This window comes from Marmota marmota, unplaced genomic scaffold, assembly GCF_001458135.2.
Source record: "Marmota marmota marmota unplaced genomic scaffold, marMar, whole genome shotgun sequence".
Taxonomy (NCBI): domain Eukaryota; kingdom Metazoa; phylum Chordata; class Mammalia; order Rodentia; family Sciuridae; genus Marmota; species Marmota marmota.
Window position 1 is genome coordinate 62244146 of NW_025999842.1, and position 22042 is coordinate 62266187.

A 22042-nucleotide genomic window follows, 5' to 3' on the forward strand; every position below is an offset into this window, starting at 1 on the left:
GAAATATATTATTCCCTAGATTGAGAACCATCTTAACTGAGAAACACTGATTTACTGCAGTGATTTACCAAAACAAAAAACAAAAAACAAAAAAAAAAACAGACATCAGATAATGGTGATCCATTAGTGTGTTGTGAGAATAATTTCATTGGTTATGACCATGAGTTTTTAATTGAGACAGTAAAATAAGAAGTAACAGTGTACTGCACTTCAAGGGTAATTGTTCATGAAATTTTTGTGCAATTTTTATATCTGTATACTGGATTGTGAAATAAACTTCACTTCTTATTATAGGTCATAATGAAAATATTTGAAAGCCATGATTTACTAGAAATAATTGAGGTTTTGATATTTATTTTTATTTGTTCTTTTTAGCTATACATGACAGTAGAATCTATTTTGATATATTCTTTTTCTTTTTTTTTTTTCAGTTATAGACAGACACAATGCCTTTATTTTATTTGTTTGTTTTTATTTGGTGCCAAGGATCGAATCCAGTGCCTCACACTGCAAGGCAAATACTCCACCAACTGAGCCACAACCACAGCCCCTATTTTGATATATTTATATAAGCATGGAATGTATCTTATTCTAATTAAGATACCAGTCTTTGGATTTACAGGATTTACAGGATGTTGAGATACCTTATATATTACAGATAACACCTCAATAGGAAAGTTATGTCACATTCATTCCACTCTATTTCCTATTCCTATCCTCCCCTTCCTTCCCTCTACTCCCCTTTGTCCAATCCATTGAATTTCCATTCTTCCTTTCATCCCTTGTTGTGGTCTACTATCCACATATCGGAGAGAACTTTTGATCTTTGGTGTTTGGAACTGGCTTATTTCACTTAGCATGAGAGTCTCCGGATCCATTCAGTTATTGATGAATGTCATAAAGTCATATTTTATGGCTGAGTAATATTCCATTGTGTATATATACCACAATTTCTTTGTCCATTCATCTGTTGATGCACATCTAGGTTAGTTTCATAGCTTAGCTATTATGGATTGTGCTGCTACAAAGATTGATATAGTTGCATCACTGCAGTTTTCTGATTTTAACTCCTTTGGATGTATATTGCAGAGTAGGATAACTGGGTCAACTGGTGGTTCCATTTCTCATGTTTTGAGGAATCTCCTTACTGCTTTCCAGACTGCCCTAATTTGCAGTCCCACGAACAGTGTATGAGTGCACCCTTTTCCCCACCTCCTCACCAACATTTCATTGCTTGTATTCCTGATAATTGCCATTCTGACTGGAGTGAGATGAAATCTCAGTGTAGTTTTAATTTGCATTTCTCTAATTGATAAAAGATATTGAACATTTTTTCATATATTTGTTGACCTTTCATAGTTCTTCTTTTGAGGAGTGTTGTTTAGTTACTTTGCCCATTTATTTATTGGGTTATTGGACTGTCAGACTTGATTCAAATCCAGTTCTGTCACTTATTAACTGTATTATCTTTAGCAAGTTGCTTTACTTCAGTGAACCTTTTTCTTTATGTGCACAGGAGTAAAAGAAATAATGTGTTTGGAACATGATAGGTATTTGATGAATTCTAATTCCTTCCCTTTCTTACCTCTTCGCTTTGTTTTCACTAGTGGACTACATAAGATGTTGTAGACAGGGCCACATTTTGAACAAGAAGCAAGTTGGTGGGTTCATATTGTCAAATGGATATTCAGATGAACTCCTCAGAGTTTTGTGCTACAGAGCATTAGAAGAGTTAGTTTCTCTTCAGATAGGACCTCCATTCAATCACTACCTTTAGGGAAAGCATCTTTGTCATAGAGCCTTAAAGCTAATGTTATCACAGTTAAATATAACAATTTAGTCACTTGGAAAATCACAGTGAAGAAATTAACTTGCTCCCTTTTGTTATGGTACATGCTATGGCAAATATGCACTAAGGTCAACCTTTTATATTGTAGAGCCAAAAAAGGACGATTTTTAGGTTTTAAAGGCTATATGACCTTTGTTGGCAACTACTCAGCTGCTCAACTCCACCTTTCTAGAAAGACTCAGAGCAGCAATAGACTTAAAAAAATGAATGAAATGTAGTTGTGTTCCAATAAAACTATATTTATTGACACTGAAGTTTGAATTTTATGTATTTCATGTGTCGTGAAATATTCTTTTGTGTGCTTTATCCTCCAACTATTTGAAAATGTAGAAACCATTCTTGGTTTGCAAGCCATATGTAAATTGGTGGCCACTTGTAGTTTTGCTGACCTCAGACATATGTGCACATTGTTGCTACACATACATGCTTATGATATATTTAAATTTATGCACAAGAAACAGTACTTTGTTTTTTGTTTGTTTGTTTGCTTGTTTTCAGTTCCTTTTTTTCCCATATGGTACTTGTGTTTGCTTTCAAATGGTTTGGAAAGTGAGATGGTTTCTTAAATTTTAGTTTTAATGGAAACCTAAATGTATAGGTGAGTTACCTATATAGAATGTGAAAAAACAGAGTATAATAAAAATCCAGTGTACATCGTTATTATTCTGATTCTGAAAATTTCTAAAAGTCTATTTTAGTATGATTCTGAAACAGTATCACTGAGTTTCTCTTACTGTTTGCAAGGCCTGATGCCAAGTTAGAGAATTTTGACACTCTGGAACCAAAAAGCAAAGTCCCTTGTACACAAATGTGCTTATTTCCCCAGAACACAGGCTTTCTTTTTTATATTTTTTTCCTTTTCAACTGGAGTTTGTTCTTTAATTACTATACCTTTTAACACTTAAGCTGCATTTAACTGTGGGTCAGTTACTGTTCTAAGTGCTTTACACATGCTGATTCCTTGAATTCTAGCAATAGCTCTGTGAAGCAGATAATACCAGTATCCTTCTCTTAAAGATGAGAAAACTGAAGCAGAGAGCGTAAGTAATTTGCCAAACATTATACAGCAAACAAATGGCACAACTTGACTTATAAGACTGTATTCTTACTCATACTGTACTTCTTTTTTAAAATCCATTAAGTCCCAAGTTTTGACTTCTGTGAATATAATAAATATTCAAATATTATTTCAAAAATTATTGTAAGTGGTGCATTTGTTGCTCAAGTTAAGTTTTTGTAGATGTTAAACATCTGGGACAATGCTCTGTGTTCACATTAACCATTATTCTACAAAATCATACTCCTCCCCATAGACACACTTAAATTGCCTGCTAAAACTGCAGATGGTGGAATTGTTCACTTCATTTACAGAAGTATTGACTATTAAGAACAGTGTACTGGGGCTACAGATTTGGTAATACAGATTCGTTTATATTTTCTTTCTTTTATTATCCATGGAGTCTCTGCTCTGTGTTACCAATGCTTTGCATGAACATTTGTTCTATAGTTACTCTCTGTCCTCCATCCCAATTCTTGCTGAGCCATAGCAACAAGGAGATAAACTCATTTTGATGGCATGCTCATTTCCAGAAACAAAAGTAGATCCCTCTTGCAATTTTATGCCCTTAATGGAGACAAAAATCGCCTCCTATATCTTGAACTGAAGCCTCTTACGTAAAAGGTTTAGCTTTCTTTCTTTGTAGAAAATGGAACCAAAAAGCAAAAGTCCCTTGTACACAAAGGTGCTTATACACAAAGGTACTGTATGCCAGGCATTCTGCTGTATGTTGAGTGCATTATCTTTCATAAACCGTATAACAGCACTGTTAAATGGTACTTTCATCATCTCCATTTAGGGATATGTATACTGAGTTTAGAGAGGTGAAGTAACTTGAACTAAAAAGTGCTAAGGCTGGAGTTTGAGTCCAGATTGACTCAGAGGTAGCATGGGTTAGGGATTGAATCATCCTAATGACTGACAAGTCATTCAGTTTGTCAAATCCTGGATTGTCTTTTAAATTTGTTAGTCTATCAGATCATCATCCTAAATTTAATTATAGTCATACTAAATACAGCTAATCACATAATGTGAACTGAAAATGAGAGATCTTTCTTTGCCTCTAACATGTCAGGTAACGTCATGTAACTAGTTCAGTTACTCAGGGTTTGAGAGTTTCTTGTCACTTCAGGCCATACATTTAAGTTTATGATATGATAACCTTTGCAGTCATTGCATTTAGTCTTATGCTTATTTGGGTCCATCCAAACTAGGATGGACTGATAGAGCTCTCACTATCCAATCATTTTATGTCAGAACATTCCTGCTTTAGCACAGTAACTTTTGGGGGACACCTTATATCCAAACCAAAATAACCTCTTTGAATCTTTAAACTTTTCATATTTGAAATGCCTCCTTAGTTAACCTTCCCACCTGTTTCTTCTCACTTTTACTGTGTCAACTAAAAGGTTTTGATCTTAAGTTGGTTGATTTTTATCATTTTCTTCAGGGATTGACATACTATAATCCATTCCAGATTTCCCTATAACATCTTCATTCTTTCAAAACAAGGACATTTTATTCCAGCATTACTTCCCAAACATCATACCTAACTAGGAGAAGTTTCATGTATTTTCTTGCTTTTCTGGAGGGAGTGGGGGGATACTGGGGATTGAACTTAGAGGCATTCAACCACTGAGCCACATCCCCAGTTCTATTTTGTATTTAATTTAGAGACAGGGTCTCACTGAGTTGCTTAGCATCTTGCCATTACTGAGGATAGCTTTGAACTGTGATCCTCCTTTCTCAGCCTCCTGAGTCACTGGGTTACAGGTATGTACCTCCACGCTCAGCTGCTTTCTTACTTTTAAGATACCATTCGACTTACATTTCCTTGGCACAATTGTGAAGTCCTCTCTCTGCACCATATAATAAAGTAGAAAATAGCTTTGCATGTAGTAAATGGTCAAATGAAGAGAACAGGCCACCTCATAGAGTGATATTCAGAACTTCTGCTACTTTTTCTTAATAATTTTTGTTTTTAGGGGAACTCTTATAATTTTTTGGTGTAATCCTACATCACTAGAAAACTGTATCTAATAGATTGTTAGATATAATACCTTGTGTAGAAGTTATATAAGTGTATGCCCAAGATCAGATTTTTAAAAATTTTTTATTCTAATTTGTTATATATGACAGAATGCATTACAATTCATATTATACATATAGAGCACAATTTTTCATATCCCTGGTTGTATACAAAGTATATTCACTCCATTCATGTCTTCATACGTGTACTTAGGGTAATGATGTCCATCTCATTCCACTATCTTTTTTACCCCTTGCCCCCTCCCTCCCCTTTGCCCTATCTAGAGTTCATCTAATCTTCCCATGCTCCTCCTCCCAACCCCAGTATGAATCAGTCTCTTTATATCAGAGAAAACATTCAGCATTTGGTTTTTTGGGATTGGCTAACTTCACTTAGCATTATATTCTCCATCTCTATCCATTTACCTGCAAATGTCATCATTTTATTCTCTTTTATTGATGAGTAATATTCCATTGTGTATATATACACCACATTTTCTTTACCCATTCATCTAGTGAAGGGCATCTAGATTCGTTCTACAGTTTAGCTATTATTAATTGTGCTTCAATAAACATTGATGTGGCTGTGTCCCTGTACTTTGCTGTTTTTAAGTCCTTTGTTTATAGACCAAGGAGTGTGATACCAGAATCAAATGGTAGTTCCATTCCCAATTTTCCAAGGAATCTCCATACTGCTTTCTATATTGGCTGTATCATTTTGCAGTGCCACCAGCAATGTGTGAGCGTGCCTTTTTCCCCACATCCTAGCTAACACCTTTGTTGTTTGTCTTCATAATACCTGCCATTCTGACTGGAGATGAAATCTTAGAGTAGTTTTGATTTGCATTTCTCTGATTGCCAGAGATGTTGAACATTTTTTTAATATATTTGTTGACTGACAGTATGTCACCTTCTGAGAAGTATCTGTTCAGTTCCTTGGTCCCTTGTTGATTGGGTTATTTGTTTTATTGGTGTTTAGCTTTTTGAGTTCTTTATATCCTGGAGATTAGTGCTGTATCTAATGTGCATGTGGTAAAATTTTGCTCCCAAGCTTTAGGCTCTCTATTCACCTCATTGATTATTTCTTTTGCTGAGAAGAAGCTTTTTAGTTTGAATCCATCCCATTTATTAATTTTTGATTTTAATTCTTGCACTATAGGAGTCTTACTAAGGAAGTGGGGGCCTAATGTGATATGATGGGGATTTGGGCCTACATTTTCTTCTATTAGACCCAGGGTCTCTAGTTTAATTCCTAGGTCCTTGATCCACTTTAAGTTTTGTGCATGGTTAGAGACAGGGGTTTAATCTCAAAGATTAGATTTTTTACTTCTAACAATTTCACGTGCTAAGATCCCACCTGTATTTTTTAAGGTGTTTCCTATATTGCCTTTTTAAGGATAAAGGAATTTTATCTTTACTATTGTTATGGTTTAGATGTGAGGTGTCCCACAAAAGCTCATGTGTGAGACAATGCAAGAAGGGTCAGAGAAGAAATGATATGGTTATGAGAGCCTCCACCCCATCAGTGAATTAATCACCTGAGAGGATTAATTGAACATAACTGAAGGCAGGCAGGGTGTGGCTGGAGGAGGTGGGATATTGGAGGTGTGGCTTTGGGGTGTGTATTTGTATCTGGGGAGTGAAGTCTCTGCTTCCTGATCATCTTGTGAGCCACTTCTCTCCACCACACTATTCCACCATGTTGTTCAGCCTCACTTCAGCTCCAAAGAATGGAGCTGGCTGTCCATGGCCTGAGACCTCTGAAACTGTGAGCATGCAAATAAACTTTTCCTCCCCTAAAATTGCTCTTGTTGAGTCTTTCAGTCACAACAGTGGAAAAGCTGACTAAAACAACTATTAAATTAAAACTGCTCTTATGTATTTAAATAAATCTAATCATATACAAGTCTATTTGGATATCTTAAATACTACAACTACATTGTGTATTCCAAAATGACTGCTCTTCCTGGAAAGTCAGCATGGTGTGAAAATACAGGTTCAAGTTCACTTTGTATCTGCATGCAAAGCAGCAGTGCTTCATAGGAACTTTACAAATTTACTTTTTGCAGGCAAACACTCAGCTCAGCATTTATGTTTTCGTATATTACCCACACATTTGTTTATGCCTCTGTGTCTAGAAACTACTAATTAATTTAACATAATAGAATAGTGGTTAATAGTCACTTGGTAATAATTCTTTTATTTCTGAAATCCTAAAATAGAATTAACCCCTTCTACAGTTGTCCAATTTGTAAATTTATCAAAAGAGACAGCTTTACTTAAGCATAATTTTTATTTTCAAAATTGTCATTTTTTTCATAAGTTCTTCAAATGTCTTTTGCTTATGTTACCTCTGTTTATTCATCCTAGTTTTCCTAGTACTGAATTTCATTCTGAGCTTTCCTATAATCTTTTCTTTTAGAGCTGTGCCTTCATGATCTGTATTGATTCTCTGGCATATTGTTAAAACTCTATTGTTCAAAGAACAGTTTTCCCTTCATTATTCATCTTATTCACATATTTTCCATCTTTCTCCAAAAAAGTGTTCCCTTTTGGTCTGTACATAGACTGAATAACTTAGTAAATACTCACTAATTGTCCTTTACTTTTACCTGACTGTGGTATATGTTAATATAAGTTTATATGATTTAGATTGTGCCTTTCTAGAGGCAGAGATCAAATCCATATAAAACAGTGTCTACACTAAATGATTTTGGAAACTGTATTCTTATAAATGAGCTCCGAAATTATATTTGTAACACTGTGAAGACCATATATATAGTCCATTTAATCAGAAAAAAATTTTATATGACAAAGACTACATTACAGCTTTTACTTTTATGTTTCCTAAACAGTACCTAATTGTTAACACAATTAAACTATTGATACAAAAAGAACCCAAAGTAATGGACTGATATTAATTAATGTTGTATTCCTATGAATTAGAAGATATGAATGACTCACTGAATTAGTATCTCCAAAGGATACATTGTATTATATGATGTGAATATTAATTCAAGTTGCTAATAATGCAATCAGTGTTATTAAAAGTTTTTAAAAGTATTGGGAGGCTGACACACTCAATAAGTTTTCCACAATTCTTATTTTTATTTGAAAGCCTAGATTTTATCACTAGAAACAAATGTCAGTTTGGGGGTTTATTTTTAATGACAGACTCAACTTATTCATTTTTGAGAAAATGTCAGTTACCCACGCCTAAATAATGACTATCTAACAAATCATTTTTTTTCAAGGAAAAATAATAGTAGTTAGTTCATTGGATTCAGCCAAATCATTGCACAAGTGCCATTCTCTAAATATGTTTAACTGCATATACAAAAGTGTAGTCACACTAATCAGTGGCATTTTAAAGTGTTTATTAAGGGGAGCCTCTTTAATCTGTGGCAGTGCAGAATACAATGCCTAGTTTAGTTAGGTACCTCTGCTTTGATTCTTGTTGACATGCCAGTATTTTTTATCTACCTTCTATTACTTTTGGCCATAATTACCGGTCAAGAAATGTCTTACTCTTGTAATGAAAATGTTTTGACCTCACAGACTTCTGGGAAATATCCTGGCAATCTGTAGAGATCTCATGGACCTTTTAAGCATTGCTGTAGCATACTGCAGAGCAATAAGAGGCTATGCAAAATTAAATATATTGAGATTCCAATATTTTTATTCCTAAAAGGATATGAATTAGGGCCCATTGCTATTAACAATTTAATTTAGCACAATAGAAATTATATTGACAAAACATTTAATATAAGATTATATTAAAATTTTAACATTTTATTCAAATGCTATATATGTTAATCCATTCTACCAAAGTTATTTTAATATTACTTTAAAATTAGTCTTTAAATGAATAGGAACTTGCCTAAACATATCAGGTTCCTTTTTTTTTTTCCCCAAAACCAAAATTCTTTTATCTGTGTTATTGAAAGAATATTAGGGTTGATAACTAGGAAACATGCTTTGAAAATATAGCTACAGTATTCTACACGAACTTCCTAAAATTGATAGAGGTGCAGAGCTGAACTAGAAAGATACTGAAATATCATCATCACACAAGTACAATATTAGGTACTTTTTTGAAAATGTATTTTGTACTGAGCACTCTAATAAATATAGCATTTAATCTTCACAGTTTTTGAAGTGCTTATCAGTTAAGAGAAAGCTGATGGACTGACCATTAAAACAAGTTGTTCAGCTAGGCCTGGTGGTGCACACCTGTAATCCCACCTGCTCGGGAGACTGAGGCAGGAAGATTGCAAGTTCAAAGCCAGCCTCAGAATCTTAGTGAGGCCCTAAGTAAGTCATTGAGACTCTGTCTCTAAATAAAATAAAAAAAGGGTTTGGGGATGTGGCTCAGTGGTTGAGCGCCCCGATTCACTCCCCAGTATTGGGGGGGGGGGAATAAGACACAAAGTAATAGAGTTGGGATTTGAACACAGTTGTATTCTCCATGCCACACTCCATTTTCATAATGGTTTCTTCTGCTAACCTGTTATTGCCCCCTTTCAGCTCAAAACAGACCTTGAAGAATACTTGTCATAACTAAGCAGTACTCTATTTTTGTCAAAGAATTGTCCTTGGGACCAGCCTACCGACCCAGGTGTTCCCAGCTAAAAAGGTATATTAAAAAGATATATAGTTTCAGAGTGAACTCCACAGAGCATGAAGGGACTATGGGGCCTTACAGTAAGATCCTCAGTAACATTTTCATCACCCATACCACTTCATAGGGATGGTTAAGTCAGGTCATATTAGATTATTAGAAAGCTTAGTTTTTGTATCCTAGACTAGTGGTGCTCGAAGTGTGGCCTTTGAACAGCTCCTATCTTCTAACTGGTCTGAGATAAAATACATATAGAAATCAAGATTGAAAGTGTAGAAACTTGCATGTTGTGTAAAATTGTTGCAACATTTACGTGCACATTCAGTTTGTGTGTGTGTGTGTGTTTGTATTTATTTGTTTTACAAAGGCATTGATTTGTGATGAACTGAAAATTTTAAGTAGTTCTTGACTATAGAGTTTGCAAAGTAATGTTCAAAAGTATAACATTACATGATTAGGAGAGTATTTTTAATTCATCTCCTGATGTTTTAAATTTTATTTTATTCTTCTTGGCTCTTAGAATCAGTGTTTTTTTAAGTCTGTTTTTTTTTTATTATTGCATTTTGATTTGATAACTCAAAGCCTAGTAAAAAGAATATATTAATATTTTTTAGTATGCTTCACAAGTTTGGTTTTTATTTAGACCATGTGTGTTAGTCAGTTTTCCATCACTGTAACATCATACCTGAGTTATTGGCTCATGTTTTTGGAGGTTTCAGTCTGGTCAATTGGCATGTTGGGCCTGTGGTAAAATAGCACATCATGGTGGAAGTGTATGGCAGAGGAAACTGCTCACCCAATGGCAGCCTGGAAGCAGAGAGAGAGAGAGAGAGAGAGAGAGAAAGAGAGAGAGAGATACCAAGTTCAAATATTCCCTTTAAAGGCAAGCCCCCTGTGGCCTCACTTCTTCCCAGTAGGTCCCACCTCTTAAAAACTCTACCACCTCCCTATAATGCCACAGCCTGGGAACCAAGCCTTTCAACACTCTTTGGAGTCACTTATCTAAACCATAGCATCATGTCTGTACATGAGTCTACTACATATGATTAGCTTAATCTAAATTTTTAGTTTTTGTGAAAAAATAGACAATTTAATACTGAATACAAGGGCATGGATCTCCATTAGAACATTCAAATTAAATGTTGATAATTTTCATTAGAAATTTGAAGTAATGAGACTCTTAAAAATTTGATATAGAACTTTAAAAAATGAAGTGGTTACTCATTTAATAAATATGTGTGTCTTTGGGTATTGTGATAAGCACTGGGATTAGAGTGGTAAAGTTTAGGTATTAGTTACCAGTTAGCTTACAAGAGCTAAGGTTCATAAAATTGCACTCATTCAACATATAAATATTTCTCTGAAAGAGAATTGTATCTTTCCGTCTGAAAGAAATTGTTGAAGATTTGGAAGAGTAGTAATGTAAACAATGAGTGATGTAGACAGTGGCATATGATATTAACAACTTAGAGCTTAATCTCTAACTTTTAATATACATAGAGATAGTGAATAATACATGTAGGGATAGTGATTATACAGAGTATAAAAACTACCTTGGACAGTATTTCTCAAATCTAGCACTATGTTGGAATCACCTGAGATTCTGGGCCCCAGGTTGAAGTATTTCTAGTTCACTAAGTCTAATGGTGCTATGACCAGCTCAGCTATAGGATTAGTGGTATTTCAGATGTGTGTGTGACAAACATTCTACTATTTTGGCCACCTAGCCAGAGCTACAAAGGTAAAATCTACAAAAGGAAAGTAGATAAAACAATGGCAATTCATTGGGTAAATACAGAGAAGAGTTTGGTGGAAGGTGCTTAGAAACATGGAGGAGTGGACTCCCTCCTCAGTGTGGGTTGATTAGGTTAGGCTTTTGTGAGGAAATATTGATTAAACTGATTTTTAAGGAGGAATAGGGATTAATCGAATATAAAACAAGGAAAATGCTAATTGAACATTTTATCCAAATGCTATATAAAGGCCAGAACTAAGGTCATTGTGGAGATGGGAAGGAGGAGATCAACTCTGGAGATCCTAATTGATAGAGTAAATGGAATGTATTTATAAGATCTGGAGTCCATCATTCATTACCCATGTGTGCCTTGCTCACTGCTGCAGTCACACTAGTCTTTTAGTACCTCAGATACACCCTGCTTATTCCTGACTTGGGGTCTTTGCAGCAGCCGCTCTTTTTGCTTTGTACCTTCTTCTACCTCCCAACCCAAGCTCTTTGGCTGCCTTCTGTTCATTTGTCACTAGCTCACCAGTCATCACTTAAAGGGCCTCTTCTGATCTCATGGTTTTACTCTAATTTCTCTGGCTCTACCCTTGCATTCAGCCTACCACTGTCCTTGTTTTATTTTCTTTGAAATACTTATCACAGTATGCTGATGTCCGCCTGGACTAGACATGAGAGCACTTGTTTATTCCCAGGAACACAGGCACTCAAGAAATATTGAGTGAATGCATAAACACTATTATGGAATTGGATTAGGTGTATTACTTATGAATGATTTTTTGGATAGAGATGGTTTCTTTAGGCAAGGAACACTCATAGAGAAACCCAGCTTCAACCAAAATGATTCTCAAGGCCAGACTAAGGTTAACCAGAAGCTAAAAGCATTTATATTCCATGAAATGCCTAGCCTCTTTAAAAAACAGCTGGAATTACAAAACTTTCAAAGTGACATCTTTCCAACCTAGATGTCTTCCAAAATAAGAGTCTTAGTTAACATCCAATATTATGAAAAAGGATTCTACATCTAAAGTAATAGAATAAAAATTACATTAAATCTATACCTTCTTATAACCTCAAAAGGCTTACCTTTTAAATACATCCTACTGTCATGTATATCTAAAAACAACAAAATTTTTTTTAAAAAAGGCTTTCCTTTTTATTTTAAAAAAGAACATCAAATATTCTCCAAGTTTACTCTTCAAGTTTGGGTCATTATAATGAAAAAAAAATGATGTATGTGTTTTGTACATTGGGTAGCTATTTCTTCAATCAGACATACAATTTTAAAGAAACAGCACTTAGCAAAAGTTTAAAAATAGTAAAAACAGGGTATTTATTGCTGGGTTTGGCAAATTTATTCAAAAGAAAATTACCTTGGTAACACGTCAGTTGACATCCTTAGTCTATATCTTTTATTCATCTACATTTAGAAAAAAAATATAGGCAGCTTGCAGAACCATAGGGAAAAAAAATAATTCACCTCCTGAGGATAAACCTAACTAATTGCCATAGCACTATTTAAGAATGTATAAAGTGGTCACTTAACCCAGTTTGATCTCCATGAGTGCTTTTTGGACATTTTATATAATTCAGTTGATATCCCTATGTTCATAGTTCTGGTAATAATAATACTGGTTTACTTTTCATTGGTGAAATAAAATTTTTAAAATGGATAATTGTGTTTTTATATTTCACATAAAATACCTGACCCAGGCATCCCAATCTGTAAAAGTTTAACAAACATTAGTTCCCTGTTGAACTCCTCACCTTTTTCATGGCATTTTTATGTTGTTGTATATTGCTATTTGAAGGTATAGAAAAACTATATTCTTTTTGTTCATTATATGTGAAAAAAAGTGGAATGAAATTAAATATACATTCCTAATCATAGTCTTTATAATCGCAGTATGCTGAGAGGTTGAAACACTAAATATATAGATTTGGTTTTATTGAGAATGAAATGTAATGTTACTTCAACTTAGCTGACAAAATAAGAATACCAAAATTAATTTAGGGTTGAAAAATCTAAATGATAATACACTAAAGAATGATTAGTGCAACACACATTTCTGTTCATTCGTTTGAGAAAATAATCTAATTAGTACCTAGTATGTAGCAGGCACTGTTTTGGATACAGTAATGAACAATACACATAAAAACCCCTGCCTCGTGGAGGACACATTTTGATGAGAAAAACACTAAGCTAAATAGATAAATTAGTTCTTAGTGATAAATATTGTGGAAGAAATAAAGCCAGATGTATGAATTGTCAAGATCATTGTACGGTCAGTGTAGCTAATAAAAAAAAAAGAAAAAAGAAAAAAAGCTAGGATGGAATGTAGGATGACAGTGTAGAATGACAGTGTTGCTTAAAAAACTGTGATATCACAAAAATTATGTTTTATATTTTTAAAAAGATTAAATTGCTAACTATAATAATCATTTCAGTTCTTCATCTTAAAATTTATATTTGCTTATAAAATACACATCTGTATAACTGTGAATTGATTTTACTGAAGTTTATTCTTATTTTAGATAAAAAATAAACATGATTTAAAATTTTTTATTTTTTTCCCCTACACACCATGAAGGAAAATTTTCACAGTGGATGACTGTGATATTGACAATAATAAAGATAACTCTTACATGGGTTAGTGTGGGCCAAGCACTGTCCAGTTTAAGAATCACCTGAAGTTACTTATCTCTGTCTCCATTTTATACGTGTGGACACTAGATGCAAAGAACTTAACAAGCTGTCCAAGTTCACATAGAAAGTAGCTAGAGATGAGATTTAAATTAAGATGGTTTCTAGTTTCAGCACCTTAACATTATTATACACTGGGGTTTTTTTGTTGTTTTTTTTTTTTTTTTTCCGGTTTTAATATCTTTTTTTTCATATGGTGGTGAGGATTGAACCCAGTGCCTCACATGTGCGAGACAAGCACTCTACCCTGAGCTACAGTCTTGGCCCACCATTATTATACACTGTTTTTTTTTTTTTTTTTTTTTAATGTAAGGACTTTAAAAATTCAGTGAATGGGAAAGAAAAGGATAATATGAAAAATAGGCTAGGAGGAAGATTAACTTACTGGCCTTAGTGTAAGCATGAGCAATTTAAGAAGTCATAAACAGGAGATTTAAGAAAATCATCCATAGGCTGGATGCCGTGGTGCACACCTATAATCCCAAAGATTTAGGAGGCTGAGGCAGGAGGATTGCAAATTCAAAGCCAACCTTAGCAGTTTAACAAGGACCTAAGCAACTTAGAGAGACCTCATCTCAAAAATAAAAAGACCCGGAAATGTGGCTCAGTGGTTAAGTGTCCCTGGTTCAATCCCTGGTAACACCCCCCACCCCCCAAAAAAAGTCATTTAGTTTTAGTAATTACTAGCAGAGAGACAGAAAAGGAAAATTATAGATTTGTAAGGCTAATTAGACATAGCAAACTGGCAACTGATCGGATGAGTAATGGAAGCTAAGATTTGAAAGTATATCTGCCAAGGTTCCAGAAGAAAATTAAGACCTACAGGAAATTGAGTGACTCTTCTCAGTTCTCAGGGGTGTTTTGTAGCTAGTGATTTGATACATCTTTGAAAAGTAGATTTGTTGTCAAGGCAGTAAGATTCTCTTGTTAAGTAGACTTTGTTAGGACTAGAAATAAAAGTATTATACTCAAAAGATTTGCCTGAAACCCAGAGGAAATTTTATGACAGTTTTGTATAGGGGATTTAAAAAAAAAAAATATATATATATATATATTTTAGTCACCCAGAGGAGGTTAGAAGAGTCAAATGTGGTCAGTGTTCAATTTTTATTGTAGTTTAATTTTCAGGAATTTACCTGGGCCTTAAACCTAGTCTAATTAAAACCACCACATGACTATTCAGTTTTATGACAAATAAAAGTTGTAGAATTTGAGATTTTTATATTTCACTAAATAAAATTTATGATGCAGCAAGAAAATAGTCCCCACCATGCTATTTGTAATTCTAACTATTATTTTATTTCCAGGGAGCCTTTTATTATTTTATCAGGAGGTTTGTCATATGATACTGTAGGAAGAAGACCTTGCTTAACAGTAATGCATGGGAAAAGTACTGCTGTGCTGGAGATGGACTATCCAATTGTTGACTTCCTGACACTCTGTGAAACACCATACCCAAATGGTAAACTTTGCATCATTAAAACTCATTACCCATGAATATTAATACTGAAAACAAAGACTTCTGTGTTGTTAAGTAGTTTCCTTATCCTATTTTGCTTAATTTTTTTCTGAGAAACAGATGCTGCCTTCATTACCTTGCAAATTTTATTTCAGCAGTTTGTTTTAACAAACCTTATCAGGTCAGTATTATACATTAGTAAGGGCCTTTGAAAGTTACACTATCCATATTAAGAAACATTTTAAAATTCTGTAGAATATTAGTGTGTTGGATTAGTCAGAGTTCTGCAGAGAAGTAGAACCAATAGGAGATAAATAGAATTGTTCTTGTGGGTATTCATATTTAAATTTTGGTTTTATTGTCCATCCCTGGAAGTTGCTGTGAGCTTCTTGTTTTATTCATTTTAAAAGGGTGAAAGAATTTTCAAGTGTCTTTGGTGGTGTTGGGATTGAGCCCAGTGCCTGGCACATGCTAGATAAGGGGATTACCATTGGTCTATACTCTTCAGCTCACAAAAGTGAAAGAATTTTGAATGGATTATTAAATAGATTTATCTCATCTAAAATATAAAATATAAGCTTTAAATTACATGCAATATCATATAATCAGAATATTAAAAAGTAAGAAACAATATAAAACACAAAAAATAAGTAAATGCTTATTATCTAATTTGCTGTCCTCTTGTATATTTAAAACTTTTGTTCATGCATTGTTTTCCTATTCCAGATTTTCAAGAACCGTATGCTGTTGTTGTTCTTCTAGAAAAGGATTTAGTACTTATAGACCTTGCACAAAACGGGTAAGACAATTGTGTGAGCATTTCCATCAGTATGTGGTCAACAAAAGGTTGCTTTTATCGTAGGATTAGCTATTTTATTTCTTCAAAAACTCTACATTTCTCTCTATAACGTTGATCTGTATAAAAGTCCAGACTCACCTTTCTAATTGCCCTGCCAAATTTCTCTATTATATTTAATCTCATAGAATTTTCATTTCTTAATTCAAAGTTTATTGGATTTCTTACATTTCATGTTTCACTTCTTCAACCTGAAGTAACACAAAATTAACTTGCCCAAAATTGATTCCATCACAATTTATATATAGATAAATAATCTCTTTTAGTCTCCCTATCTCTGTTTCTCTCTGTTGCAATTGTGGGACATACCATTGTCAGATCCTTTCCAGCCTGTTCTCTTACTATCCTCAACACAGTTGCTTTATTTCTTGGGAAAACTGAGCTCTGTGTTAGATATATATCATACTTCACATCTTCTCTTATGTAACTCCCTGTAATGGACTGCTCCTCCTGTTCCACTGAACTTTCAAAATCAGCCGCCTTTTCTTTTTAAATATATTTCTATCCTCTCCTTACTAGATATATCATATCTGATCTTTAAGTCCCCCATCACAGTTTCTTTTTGACTTATTCTGGCATTTGCTGTGTTCTATTTTTTCATCTTAGATGGTCGTTTGTTTATTTTGGAAGCACATTGTATTATTTACTACTGCCTCTAAAGAAAGTATCATTAAGCATGGTTTTTATTGAGTTTACTCATTGAATGTTTCAGTGTTTCTCTATCGAGGGTGAATTTGCTCCCCAGGAAATATTTAGCAATGTCTGTGGAGGCACTATTATTAGAAGGTGAGGTGCTACTGGTATATGGTGGGTAGAAGACAGGGATGCTGCAAAACATCCACAATACACAGGATAGTTTCCCACAATAAAGAATTACCTAGTCTAAAATGTGAATAGTATCGAGATTGGGAAGCCCTGAAATAGATGAACAGTATTATTTATCTGATTTTGTAGGAAGTTTTAATTTTACTTCAGCTTATTTCCTGCTACTTATAATAAATAGTAAGGTAACAATCATAAAGTACTTTTTTCTTTTTTGAAATAATAAGACCATTTGAAAACATTTTTTTTTCCACATGACATTCCTAGAATAACTTCTTTTAATGTTGTTATAAAACATGGACCTGTGGCTCAGCTGAATAGCCAAGGCAATTTTTTCATATGTGTCACTCAGAATAGCAGGCATGAGTTTATGAAAAAGATAGGAAAAGGAGAAAGTGGAGTGAGTGGGTCCTCTCAGAGAGGAGGATGGCATGCCCTCCTGTCCTCTGGATTTATTGGGGGTTCCAAGGAAATTTCCAGAAAGTCATACCCAGGTTCACCTCTTGACTTTTGACTGGTAGCAAGATGTCATTTCTGCAGGATAACTGGAGCTCACTTTGGCCCATGCTGATCAGTTCTAATCGGATATTATGGTTAAGGGGAATTGAATTATCCTTTTCTTCCAGAGTTCTGGCATTTGGACTGTGAATCACAAAAGTCTCCCACTTCAGGGCAACTTGTGTTCTTTTGATCAGTATTTTGGGGGCCTGAGTTCCTCCTGCAGAAAACAGGTTTTTTACTGAGGAATGTAACATATCCTATTGAATTAAGCCAGACAGGGCTGCAGGCAAATTATTTTTATTAAAAAAAAAAGGAAGTGTGTCAGGGTAAACACGGTGAACCCAATTTATTGAATTATTCCCTTAACCTTATGTCCCCACTGCTTACAACTGCTGTTTCATATCAATATGATTTTCTTTTATTTTCCCTTCTTAGGTAACTTTTTAAAATAATTGAGACTTTGTACAGGTGATCTCTAATGGAATATAGTAAAGTCAAAGAAAATATTATGCAAGTAACCTGTGATGAGACATCTTATTTAGCAAAAGTACCAACTAAATGTATAGCAGAGTCTTGAGCTAAAGAAAGACCTGTGTTGTAAAGAGATGAAAGTTGCTTGACTGCACATTTTTGTTTGTGTTTTGTCTTCTTGTTGGGGGAGGGTTCATTTTGTAGTCTATAAAGGAATTTTCTGAAAATTCCTGTTTTAAAAACTTATTGTCAAGGATAGGCTGACTAGTAGCCTAGTATTTACAAATCATTTTTTACATTTTAGATATTTTATCCAACTTCTGTTTTTTCCATATGTTTTTAAGTAACTCAATCTAAGGAATGTCTGTGTATGTTTTTACTTTCATGATTTTTAAAAGCATTTTTTTTGCTTCTTTGGTAAAATAATTTCATATATAGAAAGCATTTAAGATGGAATTATGTTTTAGTTTGTCACTGAAACAAGATAACATTCTGGATTTAATTTTGGACTAAGGATCACACTGATGGAGAGATTAAGAATTGAAAATTTATATTGGCTTTGCTGATGTAAGGATGAGATATCTGTTATGAAAGCCATATTGCTTAATGATTAAAGGTGCAATTTAAATTCTGCTTCAAATACTAATTGGCATGCCTTTGACACATTACTGTGTCTCAGGTTTTGTTCTTCAGAAAAATGTCTATATCCTAAGTTTGTACAAGAAGGAAATGAGACATATGTATATATAGCACCTAATATAGTGTATTACAAATGGTAATTACAAATAGCTGCAACTGGAACCTTTCTTTATGGTTATTTTTTAGCATCTTCTAACTATACAAAACCTCAACTTTTACATATTTGAATGAATAAAAATCAACTGAATCTCTACTAAAATGTATATTTTTAAAAATTCTCATTGTTGTGTTAATCATACATTAAAATTTATTAAATTAATATATTTTTTCTTTTTCCTGTTGTTAAAGATATCCTATATTTGAAAATCCCTACCCTTTGAGTATACATGAGTCTCCTGTTACATGTTGTGAATATTTTGCTGATTGTCCTGTGGACCTTATTCCTGCACTTTATTCTGTTGGAGCTAGACAGAAACGTCAAGGTTACAGCAAAAAGGTATTTAACATGAGTTTCATTATTTAATGTTCATTTTATATTTTTAAATTAATCACCTTGCAGTATTTGGTAACATTGGTATCCTTTCTGTAGAAGATCATTTTTGGAAGCAAAATATGTTTAGTGTTTTCATATATGCATTGTATAAGAAGATATATATAACATAATACATAGTATATATGTATGCAAACACACATATATGAAGATATGCAGTGTACTTGCAAGTTACTTTACACAGTGATCTTTGTTTGTAGGAATGGCCCATCAATGGAGGTAATTGGGGCTTGGGTGCTCAGAGTTACCCAGAAATAATTATTACAGGGTAAGTAAAAATCTGTTTTCACCAGGTAAATCAATAATATCTAAATATAATTAAGACTACATGAATTTTAATTTATTGCGCAGGTAGAGCTTTACTTTATGTTATAACATAATAAAAAAATAAATTCTTAATCCAGAATCTACAAATTTACCCTGATTTTTTTACCTTTTACTCACTCTGGTGCCTATATTATTAAAATAAAAACTTATAAATAAGAAGAAAAATATAACTTTTTGTTTTTCTTCATCACATTCTTGACTCATTTGCTTTTCATAGGCATGCTGATGGGTCAGTTAAGTTCTGGGATGCTTCTGCAAGTAAGTATTTTGAATGTTTATTATTGGCTGTGTTATACCATCATTGCTTTTGTTCATACTATTTTATAATAATTGCATAATCAACATTTAATTTGAAATTTGTAGGCTATAACTTAAACTTACTGACTTATCAAGTATATGAATTTAGAATTTTTAAGAGTAAACATTTTAGTCATATTAGTAAATCAAGAATAATTCTTGATAGTTTTTTTTTCTTCAAAATATCTTCAAACCTTCTCTTACTAAATCAGAAATAGAAAAAATAGTAATATATTCCAAATAAGCAGATAATTTTAAAGCAGGTTTGATGGCTGATCCTAAATTTATAGTATAAAAAAATCTGTGTTGTCTTTGTGAAATATATCTAATGGTGGAAAAGTAGAAAAAAAGAAAAAAATGCCTTTAATGATTAATGTTTGCAAAATATACATGGCAAACATTCATGGGAATCCAGTTAATGCAGAGTTTCTTATATTTCATTATGTATGAGTGCCTGATAATACTGGTACCTTCTCTATAGAAAATATATAGCTATATAAAAAAATCATTTTAGGAAGCAGTGTATGTTCTGTGTTATTTTCTTTGTGTTTATACATTTCTCCCAAAATATCTTTGTCACTCATTTTTCTCAGGTTAACTAAATCCCTATGATGGAAGATTAATTGATTGATTGATATATTTAGTTGTAAGTGGACACAATACCTTTAATTTGTTTATTTTTAGTTGTAAGTGGACACAATACCTTTAATTTATTTATTTTTATTTGGTGCTAAGGATCAAACCCATTGCCTCCATGTGCTAAGCAGGTGCTCTACCACTAAGCCACAACCCCAGCTGGATTTATTTTTTTTAATGAATACCATGAGTACGCCTTTTTTCATTCAGTGAGCAAATATGTACAGTGTCTAAATGTATGATAGACTACTATAATGTAGAGTGAAAAATGAAAAGTATGAGGTGGCAAGTACAAGCTATTTTCCTTACATAATATGATTAATTAAATGTTATATTTGATTATTTTGTGTTACAATGACTGTGTATTACCTTTTTTCTAGTAACTCTACAAGTATTATATAAACTAAAAACATCTAAAGTATTTGAAAAGTCAAGAAATAAAGATGACAGACCAAATACAGACATTGTAGATGAAGATCCATATGCCATTCAGATCATCTCCTGGTGCCCAGAAAGTAGAATGCTGTGCATAGCTGGAGTTTCAGCTCATGTCATTATTTATAGATTCAGCAAACAGGAAGTGATTACAGAAGTTATTCCGGTAATAGTTTATTAATTATTTTCAGTGTCAGGTGTCCAGTATTTTTAAAGTTGTGAATGATTTAGAAGATTCTGTGCAGGCTTGTAAAGAACCTGTGAAAACACCTCAGTGTTTGCATTGTCATCTCTGTGAAAAATACCATTTTCTTTGTGTATCTTTTAACTGAATACATAAATCCTTAAGTGCATTGTATGTTTCATTTAAGGAAAGCTATTATTAATATGATGTACTCTAATTTGATATTAACAGAGTTGTCATAAATTCTAAAATCATAACATATGTGTTTTTGTGTGTGCTCCCCACATATACACATTTTAAAAAAACTGAATCATAAATCTTTTCCTTTATCTTTGGACATCCTGCCAAACTTCTGCCTTTAAAAATATTCTTTCCATTCAATTTTAGGTGTGGTTGTACAAATTGTAATAAAATGAATATCAGTTATTAAGAGTAGGTAAACTGCCTTTCTTTTACAACAGATGCTTGAAGTTCGGTTGTTATATGAGATAAATGATGTGGAATCTCCAGAAAGTGAGCAGCCACCACCTTTGTCAACGCCTGTAGGAGGTTCCAATCCTCAGCCCATTCCTCCACAGTCTCATCCATCTACCAGCAGCAGTTCATCTGATGGACTTCGTGATAATGTACCTTGTTTAAAGTAAGTTATAAAAACAATTGTAGAATTGTTTTGCATGTTCTTTTAATTTAGATAAATTGTAAGCATTAGAACTGCAGTAACATTGTCCTGTGGTAGAGTAAAATGGCAAGAGAATGACTTTTCCTGTGTTTTGCTTCTCCTCCTCCTCCCCCTCCTCCTCCTCTTCCTTTTTCTTCTTCTCCCCCTCCTCCTCCTCCTCCTCCTCCTCCTTCTCCTCCTCCTCCT

At 33.5% G+C, this 22042-nt stretch overlaps 1 protein-coding gene across 5 annotated transcripts in view; it reads left to right on the top strand.

The window, feature by feature from the left end:
* Positions 1–22042, top strand: part of Stxbp5 (syntaxin binding protein 5) — a 161942-nt gene that overhangs the window by 76165 nt on the left and 63735 nt on the right. For all 5 annotated transcript variants that reach the window (XM_015502085.2, XM_015502091.2, XM_048799555.1 and 2 more), the window contains 7 exons: positions 15308–15462; positions 16186–16258; positions 19097–19244; positions 19499–19566; positions 19843–19883; positions 20939–21159; positions 21639–21817. In XM_015502085.2, the coding sequence (XP_015357571.1) occupies positions 15308–15462; positions 16186–16258; positions 19097–19244; positions 19499–19566; positions 19843–19883; positions 20939–21159; positions 21639–21817 (885 nt within the window). The remainder of the gene's footprint in view (positions 1–15307; positions 15463–16185; positions 16259–19096; positions 19245–19498; positions 19567–19842; positions 19884–20938; positions 21160–21638; positions 21818–22042) is intronic.